Raw genomic sequence first — 24,733 nt, forward strand, 5'->3', positions numbered from 1 at the left:
AAGAGGTATTTTTTACTGTTGTGATCTGACAAGAAGTCTACTAATTATGAGAGTTGGTAGCAAGAAAAAAACTGACTTTTCTTGGGTAGGAAAACTGTGACGTTACAGAAGCAATCAATCCAACCAAAAAAACACAATTTGAACAGGGAACAATGAACGCCAATATGAACTATGGAAAAAGAAGATGCACAACCCCAACCCAACTTATCCAAATTAGTAGATGATTTAGCCGGGGGAGGGAAGTTATTGAGTTTCACAATCATGCCATGTGATCATCAGAGGAGGTCATAAGCATCTATACCGTGAAATCGATTTTTCATGAAAAAAAAAAAAAAAGAGAGGGTAGAATCATAACAACAGAATACGACCCTAATCGAAATGGACTAGATTTGTCTCATATAGAATGTGGATGGTGAGAAGAGATATCTTTTACATCCCATAGGGGCTATAATTGGATATTCCATCTTTCTTATACAAAAGTTTCTATAAAAAAAGGGGAAATGCCCTATTGAGTTTCATAATCATCATCAAAGAAAAAGAAAAGATCATCCGCTCATGTTTCAAGCTTATAAGATACAACAAGAGCAAATATTGACAAAGTAAAACTGAGATGAACTTGAAAAGAAGATGCTTACAATCCTCAAGCAGCTGAAATTGTCCTCTAAGATGACAATATGCCATTTGCAACAATTCAATGATTGAATTTCTGAATATTTGAATAGTACATTTCTTTTGTGAAACTGTGACCTAGGAAGGAGAGGCATCCAATGGAATTCCAAACCCATGCTTGCACATTAGCCCTAGTAATCTCTCTAATTTATATCTTTCGCCATACTGTGAGTAGGCCTTATACATGATGATGAATGTCTTCTTCGTGGGACAAACATTGGAATTTTCCATCTCACCAAGCACGTTTTCCATGTCCTCCAGCCGGTTCTGCGATGCATACATGACCATCTTACAATGATACAAGGACCGAGGAATTGTCCAGCAAGCAGACTCTGCCTGCTTTACAAACTTCGCAAGCCGGTCCACTGCATTGCATCGGAAATAACTTGTTATGATAGACTGCATCACATGCACAGTAGTGATTGAAGTTTTATGTTTAAATGCTTCATTTATGAAATTCTCCATCCCTTCCACCAAGTCCTCTTGGGCATAAACCCTAATTAAAAGCACATTCAACCAAGCGCTATACTCATTCTCTGGAATTAGCTTCAGTAATGCCTCAATCTTTCTAATTCTATCAGTATCGGAACTCTTACAATATGCATGTACCATGGCTCTAATCAAAGGAATGTCCTTTGCATTCACATGATCCTTCACCAAGTCATAAGTCTTTTCCATCTTCTCCAAATTGCCCGAATATGTATATCCACGAAGCATTAGCAAGTAGGTGTCAATATTTGGTTTGATAGGACCTGCTTCCATAACCCTGAAAGTCTTCTCCATTTCATCCCACATCCAGGCTGTAACATATCCATTAATCAGATTATTGTATGTACTCAAATTAGGGGAGAGATTCAACTCCTGTATCTCCCGGAAAGTTGCCTCCATTTGATCTACCAGCATTAGCCGACCAAAATTTGAGATGAGAATGTTGTATGTCACAATCGTAGGACCGCAATCCGGTCCTCTTTTTAAATCACGAAAGAGTGACTGAGATTTCTCAGCCAAACCGCTATACATATAAACACCCATGAGTGCATTATATATAGAAGTTGATTTGATTCCCTTATTAGTAGCATCCGTAAACAATTCAACAGCAAGATCAACATAATTATTATCTCTGCCTGCAATTCTAATTCCTTTGGCATACTCCTCAGATACCATTGGTATACCAGCATCATCAGCTAGTTTTCTTCTCCAATTAAATACCTGGATATTATAATTTAACAAATTAAAAAAAGAAAAATTTCCCATCTGTCTCCTCTGTTTCTTCTCCTCGTATTTATTGAAATAAAATCCTCTTTGTAAAAAAATTAAATTTGTTTTTGTTGGTGTTTTCAGTCTTGTCCTCTTGTTGTAGGTGTTGTAGTTTGAAGAAGCAAATATGCTTAGAATGTACAATTGAATAGAACGTATTCAAAGGCTTAAGTAAACCTTGGAATGAGAAGAAAGAATGGTACCTCTAGGGCTAACTGAGGCCACGAACCCAACTGCTCCAACAGCTCAATCAACCCAAATCCATTATAGTAGTTCTGAATCAAGGAAGGAGCTCTGGATTTCAACACTGAGGAGATCTTCTTGGAGTCCCCAATATGAGCGACCAATTCAGTCTTCAATTCCGACACTTTTTGGGTCATATCCTCTTCAGTGACGGGGCGCGTAAAAGACTTCTTCTTCGTGAGTGAACTGAACGACTGCGGGATGCCATTGGAGCAGCAATTAGGCGTCTGACCAGAGATTTCTCTGATGAAACTGCGGTTTGAGCTCCTCGATATGTTAGAGAGTGGAATGAACAAAGACAAAGACTTAGACTTGGATTCTACGGAGCATTTCTGCATAAGCAGTTCCACCTTTGCTGCCCTAGAGACTCTCCAGGCTGTCTTCATAGTCTACAAAGTAAATTGAACATCTTCAGGTTTTAGGGTTTGCCTGCAAAAAAATTTAGGCACTTGCGAAGTGCAGAAAGCGAGCAGAGAGGGTGTTAAGGGAGGAAGTTGATGCACCGCACCGATAAAGAATCGATTCACTTTTGTGGTTTATGTCCAACTGTCTATTGCATCTCAAACCGAACTTAAATCTAACCAAATCAAATCAAACTCATTTTTAGAGCTCAGATCAGGCTGGATTTTTTTTTTTTTGTTAACGACGGATATCCGGGCCTTTGGCTGATGAGTCATGTGGGCCTGTATTGACCTCACAATCGAATAGACTGGGTTATACGCGGTTGAATGAGAATCATTTAACTTTCATAAAAAACAGTGAAAAACATTAAACAATGATTGAGATCCTCTGTGGCCAGAGTATCCGACGGATGCTAGCGGAGACGGTCTTAGATGTCGACATGTGAATCTTGACACATGTACGATCGAGATGAGAGAGAACCTGGGAAACCAAATGTGGTAAAAAATGGATCTGAAGTCTACCGTTTTCCCCTTCTCTTCTTCTTCTCCCTCCTTCCTCTTCTCTCTTCAAATTGCCAAGACAGAACAGGTTAGGGTTTCTCCTTCTTCTCTGTAGAAGACTTTGGTGATTCTTCTAATAGCTTTGGAGGGGTTTTAGTAGCAGATTTCCTCACCGGTGTTTTCTTCGTAGCCCTCGATTTGGGGGTTTCGACGTTTTGAGTTCTCATCACGAAACCTCGATACCAAAATCAAAATGTCCTTTTCCTTCAGATGAAATATAGAGATTGGGTTTGTGAAAACCAGTTGAACAAATGCTGCCGCAGTTCGGCTTGTGTTTTACGTTCTCAAATAATATTTATAAAAGACGGATTAGAGCGTGATAGAAGAACAATTAAAAAAAAAAAAAAAGTGAGAGAATGAATTGAAATAGTGGTTACAGTTTGATATGGAAAATGACTGAAGATGGAGGGATAAAAATCAAGTCAGAAAAGATTGGAAGGTGGGAGAAGAAGAAGAAGAAAAGGGTGAAACTGTAGACTTTCAGATCCGTTTCTTAGAAGATTTTATTTCCCAGTCTCTGTCTCTCATCTTGACTGTACACGTATCGAGATCCATGTGCCGACATTAGAGACTGTCTCTGCCAACATCCGCCAGATTCTCTGGCCGCAGAGGATTTCGACCCCATTAAACACTTGTGTGAGTGACCCCGGCGAGGTAAGAGGAGTGAGGTAGAAAATAAATAACCATAAACCCAGATGTAAAATGAAAAAGGTTGATTCATAGAGTTTTGTCCTTTATATTGAGGTTAAAATCAAATAGCCCCACACTCAATTGAAATCCCTTGGTTGTTATGGAGTAAACCAACAATTATTCATGATTAGATTAGGAATTGTACTTTGGTTAAATGTGTTGTTGGGTTAAACATGTTTTTAATTGGTTGGACATCCGCACTGAAAATGACTGAATAAATATTCGGTCTAGACTCGAGCTCGACACTAACAAATAGGCAGGACTAGTTTTGACTTTTCCCAATCAAGCTCAATTATGCAATGTGGGCTTGAAATCGACATCCTTGACTCCAAGCTTGGCTGAAAAAATGAACATAGGAAAAAGGGTTTTATGCAAAGATGATTGTTAACATCATACTTATCTTCTAATTCTTGAGTTTCACTTTTATGTCCATGTCCCCCCTCCCCCCTCCCCCCTCCCTCCTCCCTCCTCCCTCCCCTCCCTCCTCCCTCTTTTTCTATTTTTGGTAGACATGTAGCCTCTCTTGGTCCCAACAAGTTTTTGTACTTTTGTATTTGATGTATGTGATAGAGATGACCAATTTTAGAGCATATAAAACATTTTAAATAATGTGAACCTTAAAATGAAATATCAAAATCAAAGAGATATTAAAACATTAATTATAATGCAATAAGAATTTAGGTCATCTTAATTCTTTATATATTAAATAAAAAAATAAAATTTATAAAAGGAAGAATTTATTCATCAAGGACCCTAGATGGTGTGGAAAGTGCATTCGTCTAGTAAGGGAAAATAATTCACCCTATATGGGTATTTTTCCCTCACTTGTGGCAATTGAGGAAAACATTGATCATGAAAAAATAAAGAAAGTGGCATTGAAAGTGTTGCTTGTTAGGTCTATCTTTAAGTGGCATTGAAAGTGTTGCTTGTTAGGTCTATCTTTAATTTAGTCCCAACTTTTTGGATGTCTTTCATCTCCTTCTAACATTTCGCACTAAAATTGATCAATTGAATTTCTCCTTCTAAGGAAGCAGTGCGGAAGGGCATAAAGGATTCCTCTCTCATCTAAGACTTTTGTGTCCCCTCAAGAGATTGGGCTATTGGGGGTTCAGGGTTTAGTCACTTTTGGATTCATAATGAGGCCCTCTTTAATGAAGTTGGCTTGGAGGTTGCTTTCCTACCTCATCCTTACTTGATATCTGAGCCACCAATAAGCACGGATCTCTTTTTTTGTGTCTATTCCATCCTAACATCATATTGCTTGCTTTATTATTCGATCTTAGTCATCATTCTTCATAAGAAGTATGTAAATCAAATATCTGCTATGTGACAGTTTAAATAGAGCTCCATTTTATGGATAGAGTAACCCCAAGAACCCTTGCACACAAAAATGTAAATTGGTCTAGTTTTTAATCGGTTCCAGTCCTAAGGGGTAAAGACCAGAACTGGCCTGTCTTCTTTTTAATGGTTCCAAACCTGAGATCCATGTCATAGCCTAAAAACCGTTAAATGGGACCCATGTTTTGTTTATTCTTGGGACAATTACATGATTACCTACTTTTGGGTTTCCTTTTACAAAATTATTCACAAAAAGTTTTGATCAACAAAAATACCCAAAATTATGTTTGGATTTACAAAACTATCCACCCAAAGTTTTAGTTAACAAAAATACCAAAAATCAAGTTTGGATTTACAAAACTACCTAAAATAGTGATTATTTATCTTTCACATATAATCATGTATTTTTTTATTACTAAAACTTTGAGTGGATAGTTTTGTAAACCTAAACTCAATTTTGAGTATTTTTGTTAACTTAGACTTAAAATGGATAATTTTGTAAAGGAAAATCTAATTTTAGGTATTTTTGTTAATTGAAACTTTTGATTTATAATTTTGTAAGGAAAATCAAAGTGGGTAATCATATAATTTTTCCTCTATTCTTCGTCTTTCTTCCACAACAAGGAGGCAGCAACAAACAATCCTCCGCCGCTGCAACCCCAAGTCGTTGTTCAATCTCCTAATGCTTCTTCTCCTCCCTAAAAGGCAGCTGCCCCTTTCCTCCTTCAACCACACCTTGCCCAGTGCCCAGTACTCCCCCAGCCCTCCTCTACCATCTCTCTCTGTAAACCAGTCCCACCCACGCCCAGCTCACCCCCTCCGTCCCCGACACCCACCCCACGCCCCTAACGTTTTTTCCTCCTCCACCATCGACGGCAACATCCCTATCGATTTCACCACCAGCGCCTAAAACGCTTGATGTGGGTTCATAAGAGCAATATTTCAAACCACTTTCTGTACATCACATTTGAGGAAACGAGCTTGACGTTTCAGAGCAATAACATCAGTCACTGTTTTGCTCGTGTTGAAGGAACAAATAGGGGGTTTATGGGTTTGACTTATCTTTGTTTTTGAAGTAAGATCTGTTGCATGTCAGGTGTTCGGGCGAAGGCTACAAAGGTGCGCCTTGGTTGGTAGTGGAGGATGAGGTAAGGAAGTCAGCGACTGGGGAGAGATACTGATGTGGTCACTGGAAGAGGGGAGGAAGAAGAAGAAGAAAACGAGGAGGGGAAAAAATGTCAAAAGAATCGTACCAATCTTTATGATTGTTTAACCGAAACATAAATGGAGTAATTTTGTAAAAAAAAATCTAAAAATGGATAATTATATAATTTTCCCTAAGAATATCCTTTTCCCTCGTTGTCCCTCACCTCTATACCTTTTGGGAAAGGCAAAACGCCACACGTGTTCAGTTCCAGCGCCCCATATGTGGGTTTTCTATTTTCCACGTCACCGCTAATGAAAAAAATCAGAGAAAGTCTCTCCCTCTTTGGGGTATGGTAATCTCTCACCATCACAGGCTCTCACGGATAGGCAGACGCGAACACATGTAGTCACGAGGGTATCACCTTCCCGGATGCGTTGTCATATATTTCAGATCTTAATGCTTTCCTAGTTTCAGATTTTTTTCAGATGGTATCATCAACTTAACGAACCATCGTCACTGGAATATATAAAGAGGAATAAAGGTATATGAGTTGTGATCGACACATGGCGGACTGAACCAGGAGCCAAATACAAAATCTATCTCTCAGAGAGAGACTCTGAATCTACTTTTACTCGATTCAGATTCAAAGGAAGACGATTCGATCGACTGTAATCTCAAAATCCGAGGTGAGATTTCAAGAGTCCTCTCAACTTGTTTCGGTTTCTTTAACTCTTTTTTTTTTCTTCTTCTTGGTATTAGAGATCTGTTTGTTTCTGATCTTTGTTTGGTCGAGTTAGTTGTCGATTTCATTTCAACAACTGGTGCGGTTCTTCGTTGTCGTTTTCCCGTAGTTTTCTTTATTTAATTTACAAACTCTCCTGCAACTTGTGGTTTTTCGTTTCTCACTTTGTCAAATTCTTGGTTTTGGATCGAAATTGGATGTATTTGCTTCATGTGTTTGGCGAATCCCTAAGTTCTTACATTTTACTACTGGAACAGGAATTAAGAAGGGAACTGCTTGATTGCAATAGATGTTGTTTTCGGGTTTGATAAAGGTCAATGTGAATTGGGAATTCGAAGGGAGATAAATGAGTTTGAGGTTTGGTTGGTGTGAATTATCATTGATGGTTCTAAATTAAATTTATGCAAGTCTTTGAGGTTGAAGAGAATGAAATGGGTTACGCAATGAGTAGACTCGAGATAGATGCCGACCTCTGCGACGACTATGGGAAGACCATCGGAAGAGCTTCTGCCAGTCGAAGCAAGAGACACAAGGAACCATTGGTTTACCTCGATCATGAAATTTCTCAGCTTACGAAGCTTAAATCGGAACCCAGTGAGATTTTGAGTCGGGTGGCACCTGGGAAGCGGGAGTTGCCCGTTTCTGCGGTGAAGATGTTGGTCGGTCGAGAAGCCAACTATACGGGGAGGGGAAGGTTCTCACAAGCAGATTGTTGTCATCTTCTTGGCAGATATTTGCCTGTCAATGGTCCATCCCGGGTTGATTTCATGAAAAGCCGAGCTTATGTCTCCCAGTTCTCTGCTGATGGTTCCCTCTTTGTTGCTGGATTTCAGGTACTTAATCACTTGCCTCCAAGTTGTAATTTGTTTGTGAGGAGGATTTTTTTTTTTTTTTTTTTGATAAAATGCTGTTCATTGCTTTATTCATTCTTGAAATAGGGGAGCCGCATCAGGATATATAATGTGGATAAAGGTTGGAAAGTTCAGAAGGACATCCATGCCAGAAGTCTGAGATGGACAGTTACTGATACGTCTCTTTCTCCAGATCAACGCTATCTTGTAAGTTAGTATAAATACTTAAATGGAAACAGATTTGCTGATATCTTGTAGCTTGTGTAAATTCTTAAATGGTAACAGATTTGCTGATATGTATCATGGAATTTGAATTAGTTATTGTAGCTTGAATGAAGATTTTAAATTGTTGATCATATATTTGAGGATATTAACCAATATTGTAGGATGGGTTAGTTATTTAAAATGCAAATAACAATTACTTATCAGTCCCACTTATTCATAGGAACTTTTATGTATAACTTTGTTGATTTTTAAAAGAATTCGTATTTGATAGTTCCACATTATCTCCACATCAAAATGTAGAACACGAATGAAGATTCATTATCTCTCTCTCACACACATACACAAAAGTTTGGTATAACGGTAATCAATTGGTAGCTGACAAATAATTGATTACTGATGCATTGCATTGTTTTCAGTAAAATTAAAGATAGAGACAGCACACATATGACCACAAATTTCAACTATTATTATATGAGTTAGACTAACCATCCTTTCTAAAGCATTGGAAGTTTGAAAATCAGGGAATTATGGAATAAGTCTATAGCTTTCTTATTCATAAATCAGAATAAAGTCTCCTGGTCTTTGTGATTTGTACCTCACAGTATTCATTTGCCCATGTGGGAACAAAAAATTTCCTTAACGAATCTATGGATGGTAACCCTCGTTTTGCCATGTTGCTACCATTGGATATTTGGGGATGGGTCTGGATTCGTCATGTATCAAATTTCACACTCAAATTCAGTCATGTTCCCTCTATGTAATGGCATACCCTCTCATGTATGTCCACGTGCCACCTTGTAGTCATGTGCATCCTTTTGGTAGTTCAAAACTTTTCAATGCTTTGTCTTGCCACATGGCCAACTCCGTTTTGGCTCAAACTTGACTTGTGAGTGAGGAACCTTGGGGTCTACCCCTCCATTAAATTTTATCCTCATCTGTCCTGCCACGTGGCAATACTATGAGCCTATCCATGAATCCCTCTCCATACTGCCCTTGTAAGAACCCTGCTTCCATTCCACCCCCCCCCCAAAGAATTGGTAATCTGAAACTCCATAGACCATAAGTCCGTGATGTTATACTGTTGCTGCTTGCTTGTTCATCTTCTTCTTTTTTATTATCTAGAGATCTTTTATTTCTATGATATTTTGAGGCATAGAAGTCGTTGTGTTGCCTAGGCGTCCAAGCACCTTGGTCGCCTAGTTAGTTAAGCCTAGTTGGTCATTTTACTAATCTGAGAAACCTGGATCTGCAACTAGTAGAAATACGCTTAACTATTAGGCCCCTAGTCTTATTAATTTTAACGGGGACTCATTTAATTCATATTTGATTTTTTGTCTTCTTACACTGTTTGCAGTTAATTAATTATTCTATTTGGTTTTTGTGGGCCAGATTCATGGAATTATTGTTCATACTTTGATATCCTTGTAAGACTTGGACTAATTCTAAGTGTAGCTACCTCACTGGCCATTTACAAAAGATTAAAGTTATCAATAAAGAGACAATTACGGAGAATTTTTAATATACCAAACAAGAGAACAACTTACTTCTCCAAGAGTCGAACTAATGGTTCCCATGGAAAACTGAAAGATAATAGCCTACATCCACCCCAAAGACCAGTCAACATCCTCCTTTTATGCCGCTTTGATTTTCTTTTCCCCACATTTGGTTCTTTGTTCTCATCCCTTGATGCTCTCAAACTTTCTAACTGATCTGCGTATCAATCATCCTATTACATCACAATGCACAATTTTTTAATTGTTAATTATGGACAACTTTTTAACTAGTATTTCTACCACTAGAGCTCAACACTCTTAAACATAAAATATTGCAACGTTCAGTGCTTTGACATCCCCATTCCTAACTTCCAGAAAACATTTGAATTTACCTTTTTCGTCTTGTATACTACTTGGACATTTATCATATTGTTACATTTTAATTTTTGTTGGTAATTATTTTAAATTGACTGAGCTTATTAACCTGATGTGTATACAACATTTGTTAACATTCTCATCAATCTTATATATTTTAATGGCAGGTTTATGCTAGTATGTCGCCTTTTGTCCATATTGTGAATGTTGAATCATCTACGAGAGAATCACTGGCTAACGTTACTGTATGTATTTGAAGTTATTTCAGTTTTTGAGTTCAATAGGAATTGTAAGGTGGCTTAGAAGGAGCTTCTATGAGTAGCGTGAGAATTGTAGCTCAGGCATGCCTTTTATTTCATTTATTGAACTATGATTTATCATATAATATCTTTAACTTTCTCTGTAGGTTTTTTTTTTTTTTTTTTTTTTTTTTTCATGATCATCAAAATTAGTAGGTGTTAATTATGGCTACTCGAAAAGAATAAAATTAGGAGTAATCCTTTAATAATGAGGGATAAATGTAGTCATGGGATGAACTGTTTAGATGATCAATGCCATAAATGTTCATGTTTGACATATTTACTCTGGGGGTTTTTGATCTCTTCTAACTGGAAACCAGACAATTAGGTGTCCTGAGAATCCTGATATTGATTTTCATTCTAGATCATCTTTCATAAGTACCAACATGACCATGCAAAATATTATGAAGCATGGTATGGGTAGGTTCCTCTCAGCTGGTACACTCCTTACTCAAGGGGTTGGAGTGGTGAGAGATATATGCTGGTGGGTCTCACCAATCCAACTGTGCAGCATCTGTAGTTCTGTACTATGCTTACAGCCTACCAACTACTGAGATTTATTCCCATAAGGATTCAATTGCAAATGAAATTGTTCCTTCATAATGTACAACACAAAGTGGTCTCTTTACTTATGCAGGCTCCCTGGAAAATTTATATGATTCCTATGGAGTTATTCTGATTTCATTACTAGTGTTGCCTCACAAGAGGAGTACTTTGTTATTCAGGAAATACATGATGGTTTGGATTTTTCTGTTGATGATGATGGTGAATATTCTTTTGGGATCTTCTCTGTCAAATTTTCAACTGATGGACGGGAACTTGTTGCTGGAAGTAGTGATGATTCGATATATGTGTATGACCTTGTAGCAAATAAGCTTACACTTAAAATTGGAGCGCACACGGTACTACAGTTAACTATCGTGATAAATGTCTTTGTTTTTCCTTCTTTTTTAAATCCAAAATTTCATTTTGTGCTTAGTTTGATTTATTTGGTCCTTATCAGGTTATGTTTTTATATCTGTGAACAGTAACTTGATTTTTAAGATTTTGCAAAATTGTCTTCTTCAAACAGAGTGGATTTACTTCATTATAGAATGCGTTTTACATTTTACGAGGATCCACAGTTCTGTGATTTTAAGTCCAACTGGTGGTGTGAACTGTGTCTTATATTATCTAATTTTGTAAAAACAGTAACAGCTAATATCAATATGAAGCGCCAAGCCTCATGCAAATCTTGGAATTTAGAAATAGGTTACTAAATGTTGAGTGAGAAATTGCACTTACATTTGGAAATAATGCGAGGATTTATTCAAGAGAAGTGAGAAGAAGGTAAGAGATGAGAGGAGGAGAAGAGAAGTAGAGAAGGGAAATGTGTAGCCGTATGGGAGAGATAATCGATAATGATATACCCCCTCAAGCAGGGGAATAAATGTCCTACATTCCCAACTTGCACAAAAGGATACTGAACTGGTGAGAAATGAGCCATTTGGTGAAGATATTTACAAATTGATCACATGTCTTTACAAAAGGAGTGCAAATGTAACTAGGGTCAAATCTTCTCCTTGATGAAATGACGGTAAACCTCAATTTGCTTCATTCGGTCATGCACATAATTGTGAATAATGCATGTAGCAGACTTATTATCACAATAGAGTCGCATAAATCCCTCAGTATCAAATCCCAACTCTTGGACTAACCATCTCAACCATAGGAGTTCACATACTCCATGAGCCATTGCCCTAAACTCTGCCTTTGCACTTGATCTAGCCACAACATATTGTCTTTTGCTCCTCCATGTGACCAGATTATCACCCATAAATGTGTAATAGGAAATAGCTCGATGTAGACCGTCTGTCAGAAATGGAACCAGCCGATTACCAGCCCAATCGGCATCAGTGTAGCCCTCAGTCCTCAAGCAGTTGTGCCTGCTAGACAACAATCCTTTGCTTAGGGGTGGACTTTAAGTACTTAAGGATGCGATACACAACATTCAAATGTCCACTTCTAGGAGCATGCATAAACTGACTCACCACACCAACTACATAGGTGATATCTGGATGAGTTAGAGAGATGTAAATCAGCTTCCCCCCAAGTCTTTGATACTTCCCTGCATCAACAAGGGATGGAAGGGACAAAATATCCAAAGGGTGTTAGACCAAAAGACTTATTGATACTTCTCGTTTAGTGCGAGCATACTTATTGACATTACCATAGCATACACATCCCAACACCTTAGGAGGAAGAGAAAGCAGAGGCTTGAGGGGACAAAATATCCAAAGGGGATTTGGAACCAAGAAGTTGGCATGCAGTTAATTAGGAAGGCAACAGTAAGAAAGGTATCAGACCAAATAGTCTTAGGGACATGCATGCATCAACTTCCAATAAATGACTATTTTTCCTCAGCTACCCCATTCTGTTGGGTGTGTCAACACAAGCAAGCTAATGGATGATGCCATTATTGGTAAAAAAATGTTGGCGTCCACCATACATGTACTCTTCCCCTTTATCATAATGAACAATTTTAATATTGGTATCAAATTGAGTGCAAATCATTTAATAGAAGTTTTTTTAAAGCAAAAAAATGTTAGCGTCCACCATACGTGTACTCTCTCCCTTTATCATAATGAACAATTTTAATATTGGTATCAAATTGAGTGCAAATCATTTAATAGAAGTTTTTTTAAAGCATCATAGACCTCACTTTTATGTTTCGTCAAAAAGGTCCATGTAGTCTGGGGACAATCATTAACAAATGAAACAAAATAACAGTAGCCAAATAAAGAGGTAGTGGAAGGTCCCCAAACATTAGTATCACAATATGAAAATGAATATATGATCTATTACTATAATAAAGATGAGAAGAACGACATTGTTTAGCAAATAAACAAAGTTCACATTGAAATACATGAGAGGTGGAAATTGAAGAAAATAAGTGGGGGCAATTGTTTTTTCATAACATCAAAAGAAGGATGGCCGAAGCGTTGATGCCAAAGCATCACAGAATCAACAATGTTGGTGTCACTATGCCCACACACATTAGACTGAGTGGTTGTAAAAAAAAATGTTTGGGGTTCAAGAAGGTGGAGCCTTTTATCCCCACTCCCTGCCAATAATCCTCTTCATCTCCAAATCCTAAAAAAGGCAATGGAAGGGAAAGTAGGTGACATGACAGTTCAAGGATTTGGTTAAATGACTAACAGATAATAGGTTAGTGGCAAAATGGGCACATAAAGAATTGGATTTAGGGAGATAGAAGAGGTAACATGACACTACCCTTACCAAAAATAGAGGACAGGGGACCATCGGCAACTCTAACCTTATCCCTACCAAAGCAGACAAAATATGGGTCATAACCCTGAGACATACCAATTATGCGATCAGTGGTTCTAGTGTCAATGACCCAGGAAGGGGTAGTCGAAGGGGGCTGATGTAGAGGCCTGCAAGGTAGAAGGTGAAGCTAAAGAATCTGGCACAGGTGCACTGGAAGAAGAGCTACCGAACTGCGACATAACCCGTCGAAATGTTGCAATATCCTCTTGAGTGATGGAACTATGATTTGCTTGTAGTCCAGATGGGTACAACATAGATCAGTCTCAACTACCACGGTGTGTGCTCTAGCTCCCCCTCTCTTGCCACCTCGTATATTTATAGGTCCACTTCTCATACCAAGGGGATGACCATGAAGCACCCAACACCTCTCTCTACTGTGCTCAGATTTCCCATAGTGGTCACATCTAGATTTGTCTCTACCATCACTGCGGGATGGTCCTTGGCCTCATTCTCCACCATGCCAATCTCTTTGGGAACTACAAGAAAGTGTAGATCTCTCAAGTGATGGTAAATTTTCCATGGCTACTCTGTAGGTATCTTCACTTTGCAAGTAGCTACATGCTTCATCCAGAGATGAAATGGGTGATTTGCCAAAATTTGCACCCAGATTGGCTTAAACTCCGGATTCAACCAACCAAGATGGATCAAGACATGCTCTTTTTCAAGACTTCTATAGACCTTTGCTTCATCTTTAGGATTGGCCAACTGAAGGTTTCGATAATGATCATTACTCTTCCCATAGCCCAATAACTATTTTTTAACAATCAGAAATAGTCTTGTCCCCCCTGCTTCATTGTGGTAACATTTTGAAGGAGTTGTTAGACCTTAACCAAGTCACCTACTCTGCCCAAAGCCTTAGAGAAACTGTCCCAAATATCCTTGGCTATTTTCTTTTCTCACAAACCTTCTGCCAATCTCAGGTTTCATAGAAAAAATCAATTAAGTCATAATGGTTGAGTTTTCGGTCTCCCATTTCTGATATGTGGGATCGGTGAAAGGAGGAGCCTTGATAGTACCAGTATTGTACTCTTATCTTCCCCTGACTTTGTAAGGATTCACTGAATGTGACCAATCCAAGTAACTTTTTTTTTTCAACTTCACATGGATATCGGAGTATTGGGATTTTCAATGCAACTAGACTGGGGTTGGTACTTCAAACCACCAGCCGGAGCTTCCATAAGTCCACTGACCTAAGACATGATGTGTGAATACACCTAAAAACAAACGGTTGGATGCAAACCAAATGGGGAATACACTGTGCCCAAATTCTTCTTACTAGTACTCAGAAAAAAATATTCTACCATGCAAGAAAACCATAGAAACTTAAAGAAAAGCAAATTTTAAGACACCTTTCATGATGTTGCTCCATTCCAAATTAAAGCAAATCAAAGACACCGCTTATGATGTAGCTCCATTCCAAATTAACAAATAAGTCTCGCATAATGTAACTCATCAACCAAAGGTAACCAATCAATACAACACAAACCATCTCAGACAAAATTGAGCTAAAATAACCAGACTGGCGATACCTGGCAGTCTATGGAAGAAAGAGCTGTGTTCCAATGAAGGAGATAGGAGAACTGAACTCCAAAGCTGGTGGTAACCCGAATATTCTTTTTTCCTTTTGATTTGAGCTTCAATCGATCTACACAGCCCCCAAACTCGTTCCATGAGTCTTCCACTTGATGGGAGAACTCCATTAGTTTTTCAACTTGTAGCTTCTTACGTGGTATAACCTCTATTGGAACCCTTTACTATTTGGGGTTCCAAGAGAGGCAAAAAGAATAAGGGAGAGCTGCTGGTCGACTGTCAGACCTTTTTGGCTCTGATACCAAGTTGGAAATAATGCAAGGATTGATTCAAGAGAAGAGAGGAGAAGGTAAGAGCTGAAAGGAGGAGAAGAAAAGTAGAGAAGGATAAAGAGAGGAAGAGAGAAGGGAAATGTGAAACTGTATGGGAGAGAGAAGCAATTTATCGCCTATATTGCTTTACTAACATAATGATGGGAATTGCATACACCTCCCTATGGAGGTAAAATGTAAAATTACAATATCAGACAAGTAAATAAACTAGTCCCCGAAGCACCAATGTTACATAAACATAAACTCTTAACACTCACTACATATGTTGTCCTCCAACAAGGATGCTTTCAATGTTAGAATTTAGTTCACACATACAAAATATTGTTGATGGAAGCACTTAGATGTGCATTCAAGACCAAACTGGCAAGCATTACAAATCAAGGGCCTTCGAAGACAAAATCTGTATGCTGATTGCTGGTCTCATGAAAAATTTTTGGCTACATTTTAGAACTTTAATAGGTAAATCCATCTTTTTAATATGATGTATTGAATACTTTTTCTTGATTGATAATCATACTCGGGTGGTGGTGATTATCATATTCTGCTACATATAGGAACAAGGTGCCATATTCTGCTTACATTTTATCACCCTCCCCCCCCCCCCTCTCTCTCTCTCTCTTCTCCAAGGAAAAAAAAAAAATAGTTGAGATTACATGCATATATTGTGCTTCTTTGAACATGAATGCCTAGATAGTATGGTATTGATTTGGGTTTTTATTACCTTTGCAGTCTGATGTTAATACAGTATGCTTTGCTGATGAAAGTGGCCATTTAATATATTCTGGGAGCGATGATAAACTTTGTAAGGTAAGATCCTTTAATTATTATTATTTTTCCGTTGTTTTGACAAATTGATGTATTCAACATAAGATTCTATTGCATAGTTTTAAGAATCTCACTTTAAGGATATTAAATTTTTAGATATAGAAGTCATGCTTTGGGAGGATGCAGCTGGATTAGTAATCCTGCAGAGTAAAGTCACACCTGAATGATCCAATTCTCTTGTCTTTTGCTTTTGGATGGTATTATTTTTTTTATGCTTTTCTTTTGGCTGGGAGAGGTCCAGATGGATATTGCTAAGTTGGGGGATTCTTTGATGGTGATAATGCAGTGGTTGGATGACCAATGACCCCAGCTTTGCCTTTTTTATTTTTTTTTTCCTTTTGTGGGGTTCCTTCTATATCTCAAGTTGGATGACTCCCTTGTGCCTTCCTAAGTATATATACATATATTAGGGAGGGATGCTTTTTGGAGACAAAACACTAAACAAACCCCTGGAAAGCGTATGAGATTTTACAGCGGTTTGAGGCAGGGGAACCTTTGTCTTTGTTCTTATATATATGTGTTTTGAAAGGATTAGGTGGTTAACAGAGAAACTAACAACCAGTCCTCCCAAACCTTGAAGAAGAGAAGGAGCAAAGAGAGAGACGATTGAAACATGTCTATGATAACGTGTTTGAAAACTAACGACCAGTCCTCACAAACCTCAGAGGTGAAGATCTGTTGGTGTACGATGTCTTGTATTTCGTTAGAGTTTAATCCAGGGAGTACTGGTGCAGCACCTCGACAAGCAGGACGGCGGTCCCGCTAGCCAGTTAATGGGCCATGGGGGTTGCAAGGGGGGTAGGAGGCCCCCTACATAGCAGGGGGTGTAGGGGGGTGCAGCCCCCGCCCAAAAATTTTTATTTGAGGGCAATTGTGTACTTTCCGGATTAGGGTTTTTTCGCTATATATTTGTAGCAAGAGTTTCTTTCTCTGTAATGCAAGCAATACTGAGAGGTGTGAGGGACGAGTGCTGTAACCCTATTCTCCATTGATAATGAAGCAGGATCTCATCTCACCGGGGACGTAGGCAATCTTGCCGAACCTCGAAAATCTGTGTGCATTGTTTGTTCTTGTTTTTCCATTATCTTCTGCATCGTTTTAGGGTTGCGATTCTACAAGATCTGCATCCTCCAATTTTCCAATGGCATCGTTTGATAATGTTTTTGAAAACTGTTCTGTTTATTCAGCAGAAAATGTTTTTGTGGCAAAAAACCTATTTGATAACTAACTGTTTTGAGAGCCAGTTTTTGGAAAAATCTGTTTTTGAAAACAGAAAAGGCCTGTTCCTGAACTTATTTAAAAAAAGTTTTTCTATTTTTCTGTTCAATCTTTAAGTGAGCTAATTCTACACATTCAAGATAGGGGTTAACTTGTTATCACCACATTGGTGACATTTGAGTTTTTTTTTTAACCACGTATCATTAGTTCATTACCGCCACATGGAATCTCAGATGTGGCTGAAATTTTGCTGGCAGTAAGGCCCGATGGTTCCCTTTTCAAATGCCAAGTTTATTCCTAATCAGAGTTGGTCACATGACAAATCAAAGTATCAAACCATTAAAAAAATCAGGATTACAAAAAGGGTGTATGAGACTACAAGGGGTTGGATGGATATACAAGGGAGGGTATGCCATTACATTGATGGCAAACTGATTGTATTTGAGGCTGAAATCTGACATGTGACTTATCCCTACCATTCCCTAGATATCCAATTTTCGGATTTTCCACATCACCTTTCCAAGTGGCGGAATGCAAGCCATGCTTACAATGCATTTGTCACCACTGTGGTGACTGGATTTTCCCTTTAAATTATATGTCTTAATTACATATACATCACCCATCTATCCAGTAATATTATTTCCAAGGCTATGATTCAGGTCAGGCTGGGTTGGGAAAATGACGAGTTTTGAATTGAGGCCAGGTCCAATGTAGTTCAAAATTAAACCCTGTTTTCTCATGCTTGGATCCAAATTACAAGTTCTCTGATTCGGGATGCTAGATCCTCCACCTTGCATTCTACCATAAAAAAAGATCTTCCCCCTTGCATTTATTGAGATTCTTTCTTGAAAAATATCTAATGAGGTTGAAATTGTCTTCTATTCCAAATAAACCTGTAACTTTCTTCACAGTAAGGATTATTCTGATTCCTATAGTGCCAATCCGGAATCAGTATCTCTTTTGTCTCTGAAAACTGTCTTATGATTTAATTTCAACTTCTTTGGGAGCCTTCTTGTAAGAGAAAGTGGTTAGATGGAAAAATAGTTAATAACTTGTGTTTTTTCAACCCAGTAGCGGGCAACTATTCTGGAGCTCTGGTTTTGTTGTTCTTGGAATTGTGAGTTAATTTATTTAGTTCTTTCAGGTGTGGGACAGACGGTGCTTTAATGCAAAAGAGAAACCTGCAGGGGTCCTGATGGGACATCTAGAAGGCATTACATTTATTGACAGCCGGGGAGATGGCTGCTATTTTATTTCAAATGGTAAAGATCAGACCATCAAACTTTGGGATATCCGGAAAATGTCCTCAGATGATGTTACATGGTATGTTTACTTTCCCATACTTGATCCCTCCGTATCTCATATTAAATTAAACAATGACTGTAGGTGCTGAACTTCCCAATTGTTGATAGGCTGAAGCACTAAGCCATGTGAAACTATAACTACTCTATTTGATGGCACACTTGCCTCTTAAGAGGGTCGGGCCACCATTCATCACCCCAAAAAGCAGTTTGATTATCTCAATAACTTTCCAGAGGCCAGTTCCATGGTCATTGGACCCCTTTACCTGGCTTTCCCAACCATTGGACAGGTCTCAATATTCTGATAAAGTAATAAATATTTTATTGGATTTGTGTAAGCAGAGTTGGCCCTGCAGATTTGTTTATGTAATCCATTTTTCTTTCAGAGTCTGGGTGAATTGTCACATTTAAATTTTGCAGCTTATGATGATTCTTTGAAGAACAGTGAGATACTTAGCATGTCTCTCTGTGCAACATGGAATTCAGAAACTACGTTTCTTGTGCAATTAAATATTTTTTAAGAGTGATTTCAATAAGTTCAATCTTGATGTAGCCTAATCTCCCCTGGGCATAAGTTGGATGCGCATGCTAATTATGCATTCATGCATGTCAGCCTGCATGAATATCTTGTACAGAAGAGTGCGTGTTTTTGGTTCTGCCTAGATGCTTGTTTGTGCACATACATTTATCTATTATTTAATTGTGTCTGTATGTACAAATCCTACATGCATGACATCAAGAGCAGAATCTTTATCCAAGCATGTGAACTCTACCTTGTCTACATTTACTTCTGAATTTGGAATCAGCAAGTTCGTGAAAAGGCTTAGTTATGTATTTAACCCACCAGAATCCTCAGACAGTGAGTCAGGCTCTGGTTATGCCAAAGTATGGTTTCAACTGAGGTCCAAAGATTTATATGGATTGGCTACCTAATAAAAATTTTATGAGCTCAATATTGACATGGCTATGTTCCCTTATTTTTTTCCCCCAGCAATGCAAGATTTAGGAATTATGAATGGGACTACAGATGGATGGATTACCCTGACCAGGCAAGAGACCTAAGACATCCAGGTGATCAATCATTGGCTACATTCAGAGGTCATTCGGTCTTGCGCACTCTGATTCGCTGTTATTTCTCTCCAGCTTATAGGTGATCTCCTAACCTCAGCGTCGACTTCATTTAAAGTCGGTTCAAGAAATATTGTGAATTCCTCTTAGGCTTTCTCTCTCTCTCTCTCTCTCTCTCTCTCTGTGTTTGTGTCCAGTAAGGCCACTCAGCTTCAAATTAATGGGATCTTGATTCACAATGAATTGACCTGAATTTGAACCTGACTCATCATAGTGTCAAAATTTAAAAGGGGACGGACATAATGACTCAATCTCAATTATTCTCTCCCTCTAGTTCAATTATTATGTTTCATAAGTTGGTTTCATATAACTATATATTGTGTCTATCCATTATTCAATTTTGGAGTATTGAATCGGATTCCAGAATTTCACTGATCTGAAACTATTCTCATGTTGCAGCACTGGTCAAAAGTACATATACACTGGCTCTAATGATCATTGTGTTTATATCTATGATTTGGTATGTTCTCTCTCTCTCTCTCTCTCTCTCTCTGTACTTCGCAGTTTGCACCACCCTCAGAAGGGTTCCCCTAGAAGATGTTGATGTTAAAATTTAACATGTCACTAGATGATCGTTACAATGCAAGTTGAACTATATATACTCCCCCTGTTCCTTCATTACTGTCCCTCCAGTTTTTGGCTGTTCCAAGATATTAGTCAAGAATTTAATGCCTGAATTTTAGTTGTTTTCCAATTTTACCAAATCATCACACTGGCTCGGACTTGGGATTAGGATTGAAAATTGAGGAATGGGGAAGTTTGAGTTTTAATAAAAATTTGTAAAAACGAGTATTTTTGTTTCTTGCAAAATGTGTGTATCTAGAAATGAATTTTAGTCCCATTCCACCATTCATTTTTTAGCCAAATATACATAAGAGGGTAACTAACACCACATGCATTTGGAGACCTTGTAGTCATATATGTTCATTACCAAAAGAGCAGTCCTCTATTATAATCTAATAATGCTTGGCGCTTTTTTTTCCAGGTGAGTGGGGCCCAAGTTGCTAAACTTGGCTACCATGAATCAACTGTAAGAGATTGTAGTTGGCACCCTTCCTACCCGATGCTTGTTAGCTCTTCTTGGGATGGGGTCATAGCCAAATGGGAATTTCCCGGAGGAGGGGAAGCACCAGCTCCTGTGGTACATAGGAGAAGCCGGAGGAGACACATGTTCTGAAGTCTCTGAATGGCTTATGGTGTTACATCTGTTCATGGTATATTGGTTGCAAGTGTTTATTATATGAATTGGCGTTTCAAGTTATTTTAGGAGCCAGAAAGAGAAATAGCTATAGTCTATGGCTGTAATGCCTCCAATATATAAAGTTGCAGCTTTGTCACCCAAAAACATTCCTTGTAAAGAAATTGTTGAATATTATTGTGGTATATTAAGCCATGGTCACCTCTTTGTTCTTATTTCTTCCTCATTCGATGTTATTTTCTTTTTCTGTTTATGTGGAAGCATATGGTAATGCTCTGCATCGTCTACATTGGTTTTTGTTTGCCTGTGCTTGTACATATTTGTATGATTGTTCCTTAATATAGCATGGAAGGACGAATTGATCTCCATCATTTACAGGACAGGACATGTTCTTTGTTACTGGGGTAGGAATTAACAAATTTCATGGTGGCATGTTTCTGGTCGATGGTTTGACGATTACATGAAAAATCGCAAAGATCTTTATCATTTGATCTCTCTGTTGACTTCGATTCATCACATCTTCCTGCAATGCATTGCCATTGCAGTTTTGCTAATTCCTACGTTATGGATGAACAAGTCCCTGATGAATGAAGTTGCAATAGCAACATGAAACTACTACCTAGAAAGCGCAGTAGCATTTGAGGAACAGAAATATAAATAGTTGCCTTGTGGCCTTGTCAATATTGAGTCCGACATTGTTAAATGAGAGTTTTTGATTTCAGGATCATCAGAAGTTCTTCCTGGTTGGAAGAACCTATGAACCATACATTGTTCGGGCAAGGTAAGATAGAAAAAGAAACCATCTGGTATAGTTTCACCTCTGGAGAGAGTAAACCCTTAAAGCTACTTCTAAGAAACCACCTAAAAAACTCGAAAGAAAATAGAAAAATACAGATCAGTTAGTGTCCCTTGGCAACATAGGCCACAGATGCTGCAGCAAAAATTGTTGTTACAGAGGATAGCAATGTCCAGAAGCTCCTCTTCTTTTTTTCCTCCATCACAGAGTTCTCGAGGAACCTTAGTTGTTGGGACAAGTCTTCCATCTTTGCTTCTTTGTTTCTGAAGGCTCTCGTGATTGCTTCAAACTCTGCTGCAATTGGTTGAATCTCCACTTCAATTTTCTCTGAGCCAATACCTGCTTCTCCCTTTCCATCCTTCTCTTCTGCAGATCCACGCACAATGGCTACCATGTCCTTTAACATGGATAAGGTTCGGTCTGACAACTTGTCTGTGGATATCATTTTAACCTGCTGATCCTCGGGACCTTGTTGAGCTTCTAACAAGGCCTTCTGCAATGAAGCCTTCTCCTCAGTCAGCCATTGAAGGTTGCCCTCCATCTCTTTCCTTTCCATGACTAGATTATCACGCTCTGTATGTAGCTGAGCAATTTCTTCTTTGGTCTCCTTAAGATTCTTCTCCAATTCCAGAAGTTTCAATCTCAAGGTGGAGTACTCCTTTTTCTCCATATTAAGTAGCTTCAGAGCATCGTCCCTCTCAAGAGCAACACGATCGTGAGCATCTCTGTTTTGGATTGCTTCAGCTTTGAGTTGGTTGCTGTTTTCTTCGTGTTCTCGACATGTTTCGTACAGTGTGGATACAGTGGCCCTTAGCTTTCTCATCTCTTCATGTAGCTCAAAGATTTCAGCCTCCAGCTTAATCTTCACCTGCTCTATCACATCCTTCTCAATGACTATTTCCTGCACCTTTCTCCATTGCTCCTTTATTCGCCGATAGGACTCTTCAAGACTCTGATTGGCCTCCATCAACTTCTCACAGAGTTTTTCGTTCTCCTCCTTTTCTTTAACCAACACATTGAACTCCATCAACAGCTGCTGTTGCTTCTCTTGAGCATCTGCATTACTACTTCCCATCTCGGAAATTTTCAGCTGCAAACCTTCTTCCTGCTTTTGTAGACTGGAAATGGTGGAACTGAGCTGAGCCACTTCTTTTTTCCGTTCATTGATCTCTACTGCTTGCTGAGTCTTCTCATACTGGATCTGCTGCTTGTCTGCTACAACTTCTGTGACCTCTCTCTTAAGATCTTCTATTTGTTGTGTTGACTGTATCAGGCTTCTCTCTGCAGAGGCCTTGTCTCTTTCTAGTGCAGCAAGGCTCATCTTCATCTTTTCTTTGTCTTCCAAAAGTAGTTTGTGCTTTGTCTGTAATCGATGGTGCTCGTCATGAGTGTCTGATCTACTCTTCTCCAGCTCAAGAAGAGTTGACCTCAAACTTTTTATCTCTTCTATGTGGGTGTCGAGGTGTTGTTGGATCAGATCCTTTTCACGAAGAACACGCTCGGATGCTTCTCTCTCACTGCTGTGGTCGGCTGTTAGGACAGCCAATGATTTCTTCAAGGAGTTGATCTCACGAAACTGTTTCTTCGTTGCAGCCTCGATCTCACCCTTCTCTCTAACAGCGGCTTCCATTTCTCTCTTCATGTCTCCATACCTTTTCTCCGTCTCTTGCCTAACCTCGTCGCGTTCCATTTGCATCTGACCAATCTCTTCCCGAGCCTCCGCATTGCTCTTCTCCAACGCTACCACCGTTGACCTCAACCTATTCGCCTCCTTCTGTTTCAGATCGAGATCCTTTCGGACTTCGTTCCTGTACCTGCGAAAGTCCTCGCTCATCTGGTTCATCTCTTTCTGCTGTTCTTCCATCCTAGTCTCAGTTGCCTTCCTGGATTTCTCTTTGTCATTGATTTTCTCTTTCAGCTTAGCTTCAAAGACGGCAGTCTGAGCTCTCGTCTCTTCATTTGCTTTCCTTATCTCATTCTTCAAGCTCTCAGCTTGCTGGTTGAGTTGTGACGAGACGAAAGTTAGAGTCAACCTCTGCTCGAGCTCGGCGACGATGGTTTCATCCTGGAAGAAAAACTTCTCGGATTCCAATCTCTGTTTGTCGAGCAAAGTGCGAGAGATCTCCGATTCCAGCGACTCTTTGGATTGGACAAGTGAGTCGACTTGTTGTCTACGTTTGACGGTCTCTTTAAGGAGAAGAGCATTGAGAGATTTCAAGTTGGAGAGCTTTTCTGAGTAATCCTCCATAGTCGTCTCGTGAGGCTTCTCCATCTGCAAGACCTCTTTGGGAGGATTCTCTTGCTGCTGCTGCTGCTGCTGGGAAGCTTTCTTCCTTGCCATTTGTGATTATTGAACTGGAGAAGGTATTCTGGTGGAGATTGGGAAACAATTGCAGATAAGAGGTTAGGGTTTTTTCCTTTCTCTAGGGTTTTATGGTGGAAATGGAAGCCGTTCAGCCGTGGTAGATGAGAGAGATATAAAAAGAGAGGGAAGTTGGACTATCAGGTGCGTCATTTTCAAATTCAAATGGTCCACAACGTTCGAAAACACGAGCGCAGACGTGTTCCCTTAACGCTACATCTACATATCCAATGAATGCTCAATAACCCGCTTGCGTGCGCCTTGGGCCTCTAGGCATGTACACAATGGGGCGCCTAAAGCATGGTTTTAGTGCAGCGTATGAGAACGGGTATCGGTCATCCTTAAAATTGACTCTGTATCGGATCACCTGTATTGGATAAGAGTATCCCTGATTTTCTTAATAAAATAATTTTTTTTACCTT

General features: G+C 38.9%; 3 protein-coding genes across 3 annotated transcripts; 1 reads left to right on the forward strand and 2 right to left on the reverse strand.

Annotated features, from left to right (window-relative positions):
- Positions 1 to 465: 465 nt before the first annotated feature.
- On the reverse strand, positions 466 to 3,367 carry LOC122071153 (pentatricopeptide repeat-containing protein At2g30780-like). The gene is made up of 2 exons (XM_042635451.1): positions 2,130 to 3,367; positions 466 to 1,878 (listed from the first exon to the last, which is right to left on the reverse strand). Exons 1-2 carry the CDS (start codon positions 2,553 to 2,555, stop codon positions 748 to 750), a joined length of 1,557 nt encoding a protein of 518 aa, XP_042491385.1. The 5' UTR covers positions 2,556 to 3,367; the 3' UTR covers positions 466 to 747.
- A 3,281-nt stretch (positions 3,368 to 6,648) lies between these two features.
- LOC122071176 (LEC14B protein) lies at positions 6,649 to 21,438 on the forward strand. Its single transcript, XM_042635495.1, has 10 exons — positions 6,649 to 6,992; positions 7,306 to 7,881; positions 7,987 to 8,106; positions 10,160 to 10,237; positions 11,017 to 11,193; positions 16,213 to 16,290; positions 18,671 to 18,849; positions 19,819 to 19,977; positions 20,355 to 20,415; positions 20,941 to 21,438. Exons 2-10 carry the CDS (start codon positions 7,450 to 7,452, stop codon positions 21,130 to 21,132), a joined length of 1,476 nt encoding a protein of 491 aa, XP_042491429.1. The 5' UTR covers positions 6,649 to 6,992; positions 7,306 to 7,449; the 3' UTR covers positions 21,133 to 21,438.
- Positions 21,439 to 21,848: 410 nt separating this feature from the next.
- On the reverse strand, positions 21,849 to 24,429 carry LOC122071196 (nuclear matrix constituent protein 1-like). Its single transcript, XM_042635515.1, has one exon. It carries the CDS (start codon positions 24,288 to 24,290, stop codon positions 22,053 to 22,055), a length of 2,238 nt encoding a protein of 745 aa, XP_042491449.1. The 5' UTR covers positions 24,291 to 24,429; the 3' UTR covers positions 21,849 to 22,052.
- Positions 24,430 to 24,733: the final 304 nt, after the last annotated feature.

The sequence above is a fragment of the Macadamia integrifolia genome, unplaced genomic scaffold, assembly GCF_013358625.1.
Source record: "Macadamia integrifolia cultivar HAES 741 unplaced genomic scaffold, SCU_Mint_v3 scaffold_190A, whole genome shotgun sequence".
NCBI classification, from domain to species: domain Eukaryota; kingdom Viridiplantae; phylum Streptophyta; class Magnoliopsida; order Proteales; family Proteaceae; genus Macadamia; species Macadamia integrifolia.

Coding starts and splice junctions, on each gene's coding strand:
- LOC122071153 (XM_042635451.1), bottom strand. CDS start 2,555: ATGAAGACAGCCTGGAGAGTCTCTAGGGCAGCAAAGGTGGAACTGCTT. Junction 1,879..2,129: donor GGCCTCAGTTAGCCCTAGAG/GTACCATTCTTT, acceptor TATAATATCCAG/GTATTTAATTGGAGAAGAAA.
- LOC122071176 (XM_042635495.1), top strand. CDS start 7,450: ATGCAAGTCTTTGAGGTTGAAGAGAATGAAATGGGTTACGCAATGAGT. Junction 8,107..10,159: donor CTCCAGATCAACGCTATCTT/GTAAGTTAGTAT, acceptor TTTTAATGGCAG/GTTTATGCTAGTATGTCGCC. Junction 10,238..11,016: donor AATCACTGGCTAACGTTACT/GTATGTATTTGA, acceptor TTTGTTATTCAG/GAAATACATGATGGTTTGGA.
- LOC122071196 (XM_042635515.1), bottom strand. CDS start 24,290: ATGGCAAGGAAGAAAGCTTCCCAGCAGCAGCAGCAGCAGCAAGAGAAT.